The sequence below is a fragment of the Mustelus asterias genome, chromosome 12 (assembly GCF_964213995.1).
Source record: "Mustelus asterias chromosome 12, sMusAst1.hap1.1, whole genome shotgun sequence".
Taxonomy (NCBI): domain Eukaryota; kingdom Metazoa; phylum Chordata; class Chondrichthyes; order Carcharhiniformes; family Triakidae; genus Mustelus; species Mustelus asterias.
In genome coordinates, this window is record NC_135812.1 from 3839170 (window position 1) to 3852422 (window position 13253).

The 13253-nt window shown below is 43.8% G+C and overlaps 1 protein-coding gene across 2 annotated transcripts in view; it reads right to left on the reverse strand.

The window, feature by feature from the left end:
- Positions 1 to 780: 780 nt before the first annotated feature.
- fam222ba (family with sequence similarity 222 member Ba) overlaps positions 781 to 13253 on the reverse strand; it is a 46451-nt gene continuing 33978 nt past the window's right edge. For both annotated transcript variants that reach the window (XM_078224623.1, XM_078224624.1), the window contains exon 2: positions 781 to 8764. In XM_078224623.1, coding sequence (XP_078080749.1) covers positions 7428 to 8747 — 1320 coding nt within the window. In that variant the 5' untranslated portion in view covers positions 8748 to 8764 and the 3' untranslated portion in view covers positions 781 to 7427. The remainder of the gene's footprint in view (positions 8765 to 13253) is intronic.

A 13253-nucleotide genomic window follows, 5' to 3' on the forward strand; every position in this document is an offset into this window, starting at 1 on the left:
TTTACATGGTCCCAAATGTTCTAAATTTGGGTCGCTGAGAGTGCATCAGTTAGTTAATGCTTTCGAAGTACCATTGCACGATCTGGTAAACCCAGTGCTTTACCAACACAATTTCTCAACTTTTCCATTCTACCTCCCTTACCAAGCAAAACTACTGAAAACATAGGGGAGGAAAAAAAAACACGTCTTAGAAAGCTGAAATGACAAAATGTTGGGAACAGTCAACCTTGAGGTGGGAACAGAGATATTAAATGTTGCAGATTACAGTCCTTCATAAGACAGGAGACAAGATCATTTGTGTATCAGTCCCTCCCATTCCACAGTTTGTGACAATCTATCCCAACGTGGCAAAAAGTCTCACAACACCAGGTTAAAGTCCAACAGGTTTATTTGGAATCATGCGCTTTTGGAGCGCTCTTCCTTCGTCAGGTGAGTCACCCGATGAAGAAGGAGCGACATTCCGAAAGCTCGTGATTCCAAATAAACCTGTTGGACTTTAACCTGGTGTTGTGAGACATGCAACTGTGCCCACTCCAGTCCAACGGCGGCATCTCCACACCACGTTTCCCAACGTGATCTCTACCTCATCCATCCTCAAAATGACGTACTTTATTAAAATATTCCCCAGCTGCAAGAGAACGTCCGATCTGTAGCCTCTCACGTGGAAGTCCGGTTCCAGATTATCACCCATTGCAAGCGATCAGTCCCATCTCCACTTCCATGAGCTGCGACAACTTTTTTTAAAAAGAGAAAATTTCAACATTGAGCTTCTTTCGTTTAGATGTGCAAATTTTTTTTTATTCTTCATCAAAATGTAGTTCTACAATAGTATACAGCGTTTTCATACTGAATTTGATATATCCTCCACACAGCAAGAACTGCTCACCATTCACATTTCCATCTCTGAAAACATCGAAAAACACACACCAACCAGTTAGTGTTGAGCTTTCCCTGCGTGGAAGGAAAATTTAAGGTTTTTAAACCCCCTCGATTTTTGTTTTTTAAAATCAAGAAGCCCGGTCATAAATTATGAAGTTTCATACATCAATATCAGACAAGTGACCATTTACCCAAACAAGACACCAGATGGCTGCTGTTAGGGGGCATATTCACTAAGGTATAGATGTTGCTTCACTCTACCCTTTATAAGCACCTGTGGTGGGTCTTAGTTTAGATTCACCTGCTTCTAGCAATGAAGCAAGAAATGGATACTTCACAATCGCACTCCTGTTAATTAATACTGGTTCAGCCCCTAGCAATAGTGTTTAAGAGTCTTGTACAGAGAGCTTCAATGGGTCATTCAATCTGTCAATGCATTGGCAAGTTTCTTGGTCCAGCATGATAAATCACATTATCACTTGAAGACTGGGGAGGAGTCAGAAAGAGAGACATCACCACCTGAATGTCCAAGTCACTCTTCTCTGCTAAAAACTGGACTACCTAGAAGTCTCTGCACTGCGAGCTGACAAGGATAGTTTGAAGGGCAGAGGTACAAGAATGTGCATACAGGGCTCTGAGCACTAAGGACAGAAATGCAAACCTGGGTGGGGATGGTGGTAAGCATATCATAGCTTATTTAAAACAATTTTGACAGGATTCTATAGCTGGCAAAAGTGGGATAAGCTTTAAAAACCCAATAGATACAGCTGCTATCTACTACTGAGTGCACGAACAGGTGGTCCCAGGTGAGTTGGATTTGCCCGGGTCAGTTGGACAACACTATAATCCCAACCCAAAGGGCACACTGCTCTGCAAGATCAGCCACCGACAAGACACAAAAGTCACATCAGTAGATGCTATTAAATAAAATAGCGGCATAGTGAAGTCAGCATCTCTGTGCGAGAGCTGATAAAAGACTGTATGAGGGGGACCTGGGCTGGTGGGGCGTGGGAAGCACATGCCTGAAGGATGCAGAGTTTACAAAGATACACTCGAACTCAAGTACTTCTGACAAACAGGTCTGTAAAACATAACATGGTCGATTATTCATGATAATTGGGTACAAATTCTTAACAAAAAAGGTGCTGCCTCCCCCCCCAGGAAAGGGTTCTCACAATAAAGGTTCTGCTTCAGAAATTGGCACTTTTGCTACAGGTTTTAGGCCCCAGTCTTGTCCATTTAAGTCCACATAAAAAAGAAATCATTCACCTGCGTACATATCATTGCAGCTCCTGCTCCAAACACATCCTACCCCTAGCTTGTTGCCAATCAGGTGCAGTTTTTCATCAGTAACTCCATCAACTGCAACGTCTCCTGCAGATGGATCAAGTTTACCCGTAGCACGTATAAAAGCAGCTTATATTTATGTTTTCTTGTTTTTTTCTAAAGAATACAGCAGCAGTCGCCTCCACAGTGGGCAATTGCAGCAAATAAGTTAAGCCAAGCTCTGTGGAGGCACCCTTTTCACATCGTAAGCAAAAAGAAAACAAAACTACAAGTGTTCATTTAGAATTAGGGCTTTTAGAACAAAAACACACTTTAAAGCTTCTCAAATTACCAGAACAGGCACAGGTCCCATTCCAGTATGGTCATTGGATATTTGAAACCTTAGACTAGAGAAAACACATTAAATAAATACACTTTGATGTTAACACACTTATTTCCATCACCTCGACCTGCTCCTGCCTCCACCAGTAACAGGCCTACAAATTGTCAGCACTAGTTCTGAACACTGTTCAAACTTTCCAGGACAACATCTGTAAGCTCATTCCACTGCTCTCTTCACAGTTCAAGTTGCCGGATGACTTGTAACTTCACTGGACTATTGCTTTTCTTTACTGAAATCCACAAGGATGAATATTCACAATTCTGCTGCATGAAGATTTCACGCTCCCAGCGCACATTAAAAATCCTAGTGACAACACAGCACGGCATCTTTGCAGATATTCAAATCCGCAGAGAAAACAAAACTCGGATGAACGTTACCCTTGAGCGTGTAACATCTAGGGCACAAGGAAAGGATACCAAGAGACAGCAATTCCAGGAGACCGGAATTATCACGACACCCTCCCTCTGTATATCATCTATGAACTAATTTTAAAATCCATTACTAAAGCTTCTTAGTTGAAAATTGAAAACACTGGATGGCAGTTAAACTGCTTTAGCAGGTCACAACCTGTAAACGCTGTGAAATACTTTTCATCGGGAATAAAATTGATTTCCACAGCAAGGCCATGCATTTAACCACAATAGTCATCACTACACCCATCTGTGCTAGAAGTCAATTAATAGGATGCTCAGTTCTTCTGTCAAACATTACAAGTCTAACCCTTTCTTGATGTGCAGTGGGGCACGCCCCTTGACGGTGTGTGAGATGAAGTGATGTTACACTGGCCACTTGTCAAAAACGCATTGCGATTTTCTGAGACACAATACCTCTGTTCCTGCTCAAACCTCAGCCCTGCTGACTACCAGAACACAGCCATCTCCGTGCTCTTGCTGATTTAGCATACGGATGCCAAGGGGACATGGGAAAGGGAATGCTCTTAAACTTGCCACCAAAATTAGTGACAGACCCGTACATACCAGCATTTCACTTAGTGTTACACAGCTCAAAATACTCATCAGCCACAACTAAAATTCAGAAAGGCTTAATCTACCATTGTGCTGTTGAGTGATGAACAGAGGTAAATTTCAGAGAAAGTTGCTTGATACTGAAATCTAGTGACAACACTGAAATCTAATGGCAAACCAGATGTTCTATCATTTCAACCATCACAAAGTCTTAAAAAGTCTCCCAGCTAGAAAATGAATCTCCCATTAATTCGGTTCTGAACACAAACCAGCTGGTGGAGAGAGCGATATTGTATCAGGGTTGGAGTCCAACAATTGTAGTCGTGATTTATCAGATTGAATTATTAGGGTGCACAGGTGGCAACAGCAGCTACATAAAGAACCTCTAAAACAAGCATGGTGGTTATTAACGTAACCTTTCAAAATTTATGGAAGTGGTTCCCCCCCCACAACGCCCACTCGTCGCACAGAGGTTCAAAAGTGGTTTAAGATAAATTTTTGTTATTTCCCTTACTGATGCTGTTGGGTCGGAGGTTGTGTGCAAGGGGACAAGAGTCAGCACAAAGAAAATAAAAACAGGAAATGCTGCACAGCTGATGAACAGCCACCACCCACCATCAGACTTTGTGATGTTCCTTTATATACAAAACAGGCACCACTTCAGTGACTGTCCAGCAGCATTGACACTGCAGTACTCTTCACGATGACCTGACCAAGCTCATCAAATAGTGACTCCAATCACAAAGTTTTTAGCGTATTACTAGTCAACATCAGTAAAGCTTTGAAGCCTTGAAAGACTTGGAGCGTGGGATGGGGAGGGGGTGAGAGAGAGAGGGAGGGAGGAGAGAAAAACTGTTACAGCCCTGAACTATTGAACAAAATATTCCAAATCTAATTGTTCTGTTTCTTAAGAGAACCACTCGAGAACGATTGTTGCTATCCAACAGTAGTTTTGTGCTGAAAACAATGCCAGCTTTCTATTTTCAAACCGTTACAACAGCTCTGAAGAGAGCAAAGACTTAAGGCTTTTCAATGGGCTTGTGAGGGAGACCAATGACTTGCAGATGTCAATGGCAACACTCGCACACAACTGCTGCTACTCGGACCCTCACTAACAGGCAACATTCATACAGAATTATTACACTTAATTTTTTTAAAGTTACAGTAGTATAGCAATATTCAGCCAGTGTATGGAAGAGAAAAATAAGAACGCATTTAACACCTTTGTTGCCAAACCTGTCAGCAATTAAAATTGATCATCTGATAAAGGTCAGTTTTGTTTATTAAGGACTACCAATGGAGATTATCTTTGCCTTGCAGGCAGACCAATGAGGAGGAATCAAGTATTGCATGGACATGGAATTCTTGGATGTATTCCAAGGATAGGTCTGCCACTGATGACCGGAATCACCCATTTGATGTTGGGGAGAGCAGGGAGGCAAAATTAAATCGTACTTTCAGTCTTTGCAGTTAAGAGTTCCTTGTGATCAGAGCAGGATTCTTTTCAATTTCCTCCTTTCTAAAATCGCTACCTCTACCAAAGCCAATGTGTTTCAGTCTGAACGCATTGGTGTTAGCATTCCTCTGGCACCTGCTCCCCAGTAGTTATTTTCCCAGTTCTGGCCCTGACAGCAAATGTCATGTCATTTGACTGTGTGGGGCATCACCGTTGAGACACAAACATTCAACACCCACAAGGGCTAACCAGTAGGCGGTCGTTGGACAGCAACTGGGAGCGGAGATCTGCAGAGAACATCTGTCCCAGGACAGCAAAGTCAACTGCAGTGATCAGCAATACAACCTGGGACTCAAACCCAGGACCCTTGCACCTGGTGGTTTCTCCTGTTCATTTGCTATCAGGGAGGATTCATTAAATTTAAGACCTCATCTAAAGAAAGACTTAACTGCAGAGTCTGTCGCTGACTGATTCAGTGCATGAATTTTGAGCTTACAAAAATCACTTATTGTGCGTTTGCTAGTTTTTTTAAAAATAAAAATCATTCCTTTAATGTGGACATCAGTGGCGAGGCCAGCATTTATTGTCCATCGTCATTTACCCCGAGAAGCAGGCAAGCTGCCTTCTTCCTAAAATACTGCACTCTTTGTGGCAATTTGTGATGCAATTGAGCAACTTGTTAGGCCACTACATTGGTGTGGAAATGAAGTTGCATACAGACCCACACCAGGTAAAGGCAGCAGGCTTCGGCCCCCAAAAGGACACTAGTGAACTAGTTGGATTAACAATCCCGAGTGCTTCATGGTCATTTTTAGTACAAGCATGCCTGGTGCAAGTCAAAAGATGTCTCCTCCCAGCGCTGCAGGTTTTTGAAGGCACAAGATTACACAATGGCAAACCTACATAGGTCAGTAAAACATGGAGTGAGGAGGGGGCTTTATGAGCAGATGAAAGTTTTCATGGTGCAATGGGTCACAGTGATCATATGATTTAGCGAATCACTACCTCTCCATGCAACACTAAGATTTGCAGTATGATATCTGGGCGTTAACTAAAACCTAAAATACTTACAGCACTCAGTATTAATTGGGATAGTGCATGCCAGTCTCCATGGACCATAAATACAGGGATTTCAGCAATACAGACTCTACAAACTGCATAACCTGATGCAAATAACCAAGAAACTGCTCCCTCAAACTACTAAGACCTATCATCCTAGTAGTGTGTGCGCTTTACTCAAAAGGCACCCTGGGGTAAGTCATCCTCCACACAATGTGGTGACTCCATCTTTCTTCCCCTTCCCATCCCGGTCCCCAAAACAAAAGCCCTAGCCTTCTCCAATCAGCTCTGGTTGGATAAAGGGAGCTGGTCAGCGTGATTGGCCCATGAGAGGGGAAGTCAGCATTTCAATTGCCCTTCACTGCTGAGACCAGAGGCTTTTAGTCAATTTCTTCACTTGCCCTTCAATTCTCTCCATCTCCCCTAAAAACAATGAAGGGGGGGGGGGGGGGAAAGAGAGACAGAAAGGATGACAGGAAAGCGCAAAAGGTTTTTAAATAAATTACCATAAAACCCAGACTGCACTGTCATCTGCAGTGACAGTTCTTCATTTTGCTTTGAAACTATGGCCTATTTTGATCTACACTGCAGAAAAAAAAAATAAACAGCTCTGTAGATTTAAATGAGTTTTCAATCTGTCACTTCTTGGGTCATAAATATCACTCTGAACATTTTCCCTCCTGGTGACAGTTCTGCAAATGGATCATCCATCAGGGTTAAACAGAGCTCTGCAGTTCAGAGATTACAGAGGCTGCTACAAGTCAGCAGTACACATGGGATACAAGAGGAAAGGAAGCGGGGCGGGAGGGGGAACCATTAAAATTGTTGAGCAGAAGCCACATGACCACAACCTGCTGGTCGGAAAACAGTACAGCGGATGCAAAAGAAAATTCAGAATAAATATGCTGACGCGCTGTAAAGTGGGATAACAGGGCTCCTACATCTCTCTCGAGAACTACTAATGGGGACAATTGTGCAGGTTTACAGGAAAACTTGCTAGTGCTAGTGAGTGATGTGCGGACACTCGCCAGATAATTCAACAGCTGCCATCAGCTTTTCACACCTCACTTCAAATCAAAGATTCTGGCACTGCAGATGTTTTTGCAAGATTGCATCTGTTTTGCATTCTTCCCCCCTCCAGTCCTGTCACTGATGCCAGTTTCTAATCACACATCAAAGTGGTGGCTAGACACACAGACTTCAATCTCATGAAATATTCTTCCTCACGAAAAGGGAGAGAAAAAAAAATTGAGAAAAAAAAAGTTTCTAAAATAAATAAAAGGCTTTTTTAAAAAACAAATCACTGACAAGTTTGGCAATCAAAAGGCATTAACACAAATAACATGATCCAAAATTGCTGTTAAGACTGACTAGAGCACCACAGTTACTTGAACCCAGCTCATCTGTACACATGATGGTGAATATGACTATTCTGATTAAGATTTGGTTCTGGGCCTCGGCCGGAGTGCCTGTGGACCTTCCCCAGCATCCCCATAGTCTGATCTCTAAAGCAGGAGTTCTGGTAGTCCCCGCCTAGGTAGTCCATGGTCTGCAGGACATTGGTTTGGCTGGAGGAACCAGCTCCAGCTCGAAAGTGAGTCCCCGCCACACAGTCCACTGGGCCCGAGGCTCCTCCGTGAAACACCATCCCCAGGTCCTGGGACCCGGAGCTGTCGCTGTTGGGAGTCGGAAGGATGTTGTTCCATATTGGCTGGAAGTACTGCCCGTTGGAATATGGTAGAGCCCCCTGGATTCCATTGACTGGGGGCGAGGGCGACAATTTATCCCCGGGAACTTTCAGGTTGTAAGGCTGGCCCAGGCAAAGCTCAGCAGGGTAACTTAATGTCTTGCTGGTGAATCCAGCTCCAGAAATCTCTCGGTGGAGCTTGGTGGGATGCCCTGTGCCAGCAGTGTCTCTGGTCAGATGTTGCAACTGTGCCAATTGGTGCTGATGCCACGTGGCAGAATCTATGTCATTCTGGTAGGCCGCTTGCATCCTGCTCATATTGCCCATGGCAACACCACCAGGGGCAATGGCTGTCATGGCAATGGTCGGGTCGCCCGGATTTACAATGCATGGGGGCAGGTGACCCGGCACGCTGTGGCCAGACACCCGGGTGCTGGCGTGGATCAGCACATTACGGCTGATGGGGCTGGGGTTGGCGATCTGTCCCTCACAGACTGAGGTAGTGTTAAGGCCCGCGCTGGCCTGGCACATCTGGTATATCTGGTGCACAATGCTGTTCAAGTCAGAGGGCCTGTTCTGCTGCAGGTTAGCAGCCATGGAGAGCGGAATGGTTGAGGTAGACACCGTGACGTTGGGAGGGGCATCCCCGTCTGGGCGCATCTTCCGGTATCCATGTAAACCCGGTTGCAGCAACATGTTTTGGGGGTGGGATAAAGTGCTAGGTGCAGCGTACGGGGCAGACGGAGGGTTCATGTCTGGCAGCAACCTTGCGCGGGTTCCGTCGAAGTCTTTCACAATCCTTTTCGTGGGCAGCTTGACAATTGCGAGTAAACCACGATGGGAGCTAGCCTGAGAAGGGTAAGGGCTGAATCGCTGGCCCGAAGTATCCAAACCGTTCACTGTTCGACGGAGGTGTTTCCTTTGTGGTACTTTGACACTGTTTGGGAAGATTTTTATAGTCAGCGGATTGTTGGCAACTTTCTTAGCATATGCATCCAATTCTGCTGGGGTTGGGTACTGTGCAGATCTCATCTTCTGTGTATTTTCCCCTATGAATGAAAAAAAAGATAGATAAGTGACATGGAAAATCAAGAGGGCCATTCCTCAGTTTGTTTAGTCATTCAGCTTGCTCTGGCTGTTAGATTACAAGGTAAGCTACCAGGAGAACAGTATTTCAATTATTTTCCCCTTCAGAAAGTAAAAGCAGCAGATTTTAACCTTCCCAACCGAATCTCAAGATGAAAACCTGGCTGAAGTAGAGGCATTTGACATTACGCGGTGTCAGCTATTGCTCAGTCTTGCTGGTGAATCCAGCTCCAGAAATCTCTCGGTGGAGCTTGGTGGGATGCCCTGTGCCAGCAGTGTCTCTGGTCAGATGTTGCAACTGTGCCAATTGGTGCTGATGCCACGTGGCAGAATCTATGTCATTCTGGTAGGCCGAGTCAGAAAATTTGAGCCTATAATCCAGGCTGACACTCATGCCACGTTGAGGGAGTGCTGCACTGTCACAAGTGCTGTTTTTTTGTAAAAGATTTAAATTGAGGCCCCATTTCCACTGCCAGATGGTAAAATGGCTGCCATGTTTCCGACATTACACTTCATTGAATCTCTACAGTACAGGAGGTGGCCCTTTGATCCTGCACCGACAACAATCCCACTCAGGTCCTATCCCCACAACCCCACGTATTTACCATGCTAGTTCTCCCTCTGATACTTCGGGAAATTTAGCATGTCCAATCAACCTAACTAGCACACCTTTGGCCTGGGGGAGGAAACCGGAGCACCCGGAGGAAACCCATGCAGGGGAGAACCTGCAAACTCTACACAGTCACCCAAGGCCTGAATTGAACTCAGTTCCCTGGCACTGTGAGGTAGCAGTGCTAACCACTGTGCAACCCTTGGCTGACCCAAGGCCATAAAAGGAGTAATGCAAATCCTAATATCTCTTTTTATCCTTTATAATTAAAGCTTCACCCTCAGCGTTTTTGTCCTCCACCATCTTCAATAACCTCGATAGCAACATCCTGCATATTCTTTGCAAGATCCTCAGAGGCTTGAGTTAAAGTTCAACCTGTTTCCTCCTGCAGCTCACACAACTCTTTAAAATGTGAAACTTTAACTCCGTTTTCCTTCTATAACATGAACAGCTGTTGGCAAATCATCCCGACAGAGGCAGTTACTAGTCAGATTATTTAATAAACTCTACACGGTGTCTCACCTAGGGCCCCACCTCAGTGACTGGACGGAGAAAATTCAATCACCCAGTGCTGTGGATAAGTGCGTGAACAATGTGAATCAAAAACCAATTCCTCCATTAGCTTCTCATGCTGTGCCTCAGACCCTTAGCCACATTCAGCCAGAGATTTTTTATTTTGCTTTCTTATTGTGCAGCCAAGCTCATTTAATAATCCTCCCTCTAGCAAATTCTTAACACCCAAGTTCTGCTCCACCAATATCTAGGGATTTGTCTGAATGAAGCCTTAAAACAATTAACACAGGAGGACACAGCAAGACAGGAAATTTTTGTGAGGTGAAATGACCTCCTGGTCAGTGACAGAGAGGTGCAATGAAAAGCATTCGCTCCAGAGTACAGTCAATTAAAAGCAGCAGCTCAGGCTGCAGTGCAAGTAAAGCCGGTGTCAGCCAGTCGCGAGGATTGAAAATACTCCACTTGCTGCTCGTGAGGACAAAAAGAAAATCAAGTTTCAGCTTTAAAGATCCATGCTGAAGAGTAAAGATTGGCTTGCAATGGCTTATATTCGAGGCATGATAACAGAACAAATGGAACGCACAATGAGCCATTAGGAGCGCAGTTCAGAGTTAAAGCGTTTGATCCACGAACATTGTGCAATGCTCTGATAACGTAACACTAATTCATACTCTGATAACGTAATTTGCCCTGAAACACTTAAACTGCAAGCTTTGTTTCACGGACTGCTTTATGAATTAGTCATGATGTGGAGATGCCGGCGTTGGACTGGGGTAAAAACAGTAGGAAGTCTCACATCACCAGGTTAAAGTCCAACAGGTGGCTTTTGCTACCAAATAAACCTGTTGGACTTTAACCTGGTGTTGTGAGACTTCTTATTATGAATTAGTGACATGGAGAGTCTTTACTTACATGTCTCTGCAAACTGGGCAAAATGGAAATTAAAAACCCAGAGTAATACATTGAGAAAAGATAATTTCATAACTTTAGGGAGATCGCCAATTTGAGGGAAGGCAGTGGCGTAGCGGTATTGTCACTGGACTAGTAATTTAGAGACCTAGGGCAATGCTCTGCTGAATTTTGAATTCAATTAAAATCTGGAATTAAAAAGCATATAGTCAGAAAAACTCATCTGGTTCCTAGTGTCCTTTTGGGAAAGAAATCTGCCACCCTTACCTGGTCTGGCCTACATGTGACTCCAGACACAGCAATGTGGCTGACTCTTAAATGCTCTCAGGGATGGGCAATAAATGCTGGTCCAGCCAGCAACGCACATATCCCATAAATGGATTATTTTTAATTCACTACCTATTTAGCACATTGGCTGTCAGTCAGATTATAAGTACAGATTTTACAGTTGCACCATGGAAAGCATTCTTTCTGGTTGTATTACAGCTTGGTATGGCTCCTGCTCTGCCCAAGACCACAAAGAACTACAAACGGTCGTGAATGCAGCCCAATCCATCACGCAAACCAGCCTCCCATCCATTGACTCTGTCTACACTTCCCGCTGCCTCAGCAAAGCAGCCAGCATAATTAAAGACCCCACGCACCCCGGACATTCTCTCTTCCATCTTCTTCCTTCGGCAAAAAGATACTAAAGTCTGAGGTCACCTACCAACTGACTCAAGAACAGCTTCTTCCCTGCTGCTGTCAGACTTTTGAATGGACTTACCTTGCATTAAGTTGATCTTTCTCTACACCCTAGCTATGACTAACACTACATTCTGCACTCTCTAGTTTCCTTCTCTATGAACGGTATGTTTTGTCTGTATAGCGAGCAAGAAACAATACTTTTCACCGTGTTAATACATGTGACAATAATAAATCAAATCAAAAAAATCAAATCAAAAGTGGACTGGCTGGCATACCACTGAGCCTTATCAGTAAAAAAGTAGAGTTTTCCCTTAATGTTGGCAGAACAGTCATCTGCACTAGTTCAGGATTAAAGTAAAACTGACAACATTTTGGAGCAGATTTAAACCCTTCCCATAACCTCAAAATGACTGTTCATCATAAGACAGAATCCCAATGAAAAAGATGCTCTGACAACATGCCATCAGTGCTGGAAGTACAGAATGAAAAGGAGATGAAATAGGCACCTCAGATAGAAGGTTAAGACCAAATCTTCTGGCCGGGTGGGGAGAAAGGGAAGAACAATAGCATGGAAACCTTTTTATTTTCAGCAATCTTTTAACGGGGACAATATTAGCATGGTTTTAAAAAAAAAAGGGGGGGGGGCGGCTAGTGACAGTGAGAAATGTTCAGTTTCCCCTGGAGTGCCCAGTATCAGCACTTCAATAAAAGTGACTTAAATAAAACAGACAATGGAAACTGAATCTAAACACGTCGAGCTCCCCCAGGGAAAGTCTGAAATGGTTTATTTAAAAGTGACTGAAAGATCAAAAGGATTCTCATGGAAACACACCTCAACTGCTACATCTGTGGAATGAAAGACTTGCAAAATGAGTGCCATAGCTCTCAGCATTCAGGGGAAAAAAAAAAATAATTTTAGCGCCAACAATTCAAGCAGTTTCTAAGAACACAAGTATTGAGCCATTAGGAGGAGTCCCTTTTTCAGGTGTTCAGTCATTTCACCTTGCTGCTGTAAATATCATCACCGGTATTTCAAGCCAGTGTCACACAATGTCTTCTCCAGGCAATTCAAGTTTGGATGGACGAAATCCTGTAAAATAATCCCTTCTGCTGTATACTTGCAGTTCAAATGGATCCAATACAACAGATATCACACTGCCATCATCATGCTTCATTGAAATGTTCGAGACATAGCCGGGTTATCTTCCCTACCTATCAATGTGATAACAGATGGAGAGGTGCAGCACAGAATTAACTAGGGCACACATGCACGTACACACACGCACGCGCAATTTTACTCTAATATATAGTGGCAGAAGTGATACGGGATGGAATTTACATAGCTCCATTTAACGAGGGGTCCTGAGCTCATTCAGGCTTCAACTGATTAAAAGCCCTGGTGGAGTTCAGCACTTCTATCACCAACAGATGTTGGGAGTTGGCAAAAATTAGCACACAAACTCAATATCCCCTTACCACACTGGAGGGAGTGTTAAACAATTTACACCCATTCACTACTTAGTGAAACAATAGAAATTAAAGCACCAATGCCACAAGACATTTGTCAGCAAGCTGTTGTTGGATAATTCTCTAGACTGGCAACCGGTTATGACAGTAAGAAGTTTAACAACACCAGGTTATGAAGCAGACTCAATCCACGCCTATTTCCTTTTTAAATGCAACATTAAGGATTTCAGGTAAGCAAACCTCCTCTCCAGCCCAAACTGTTGCTG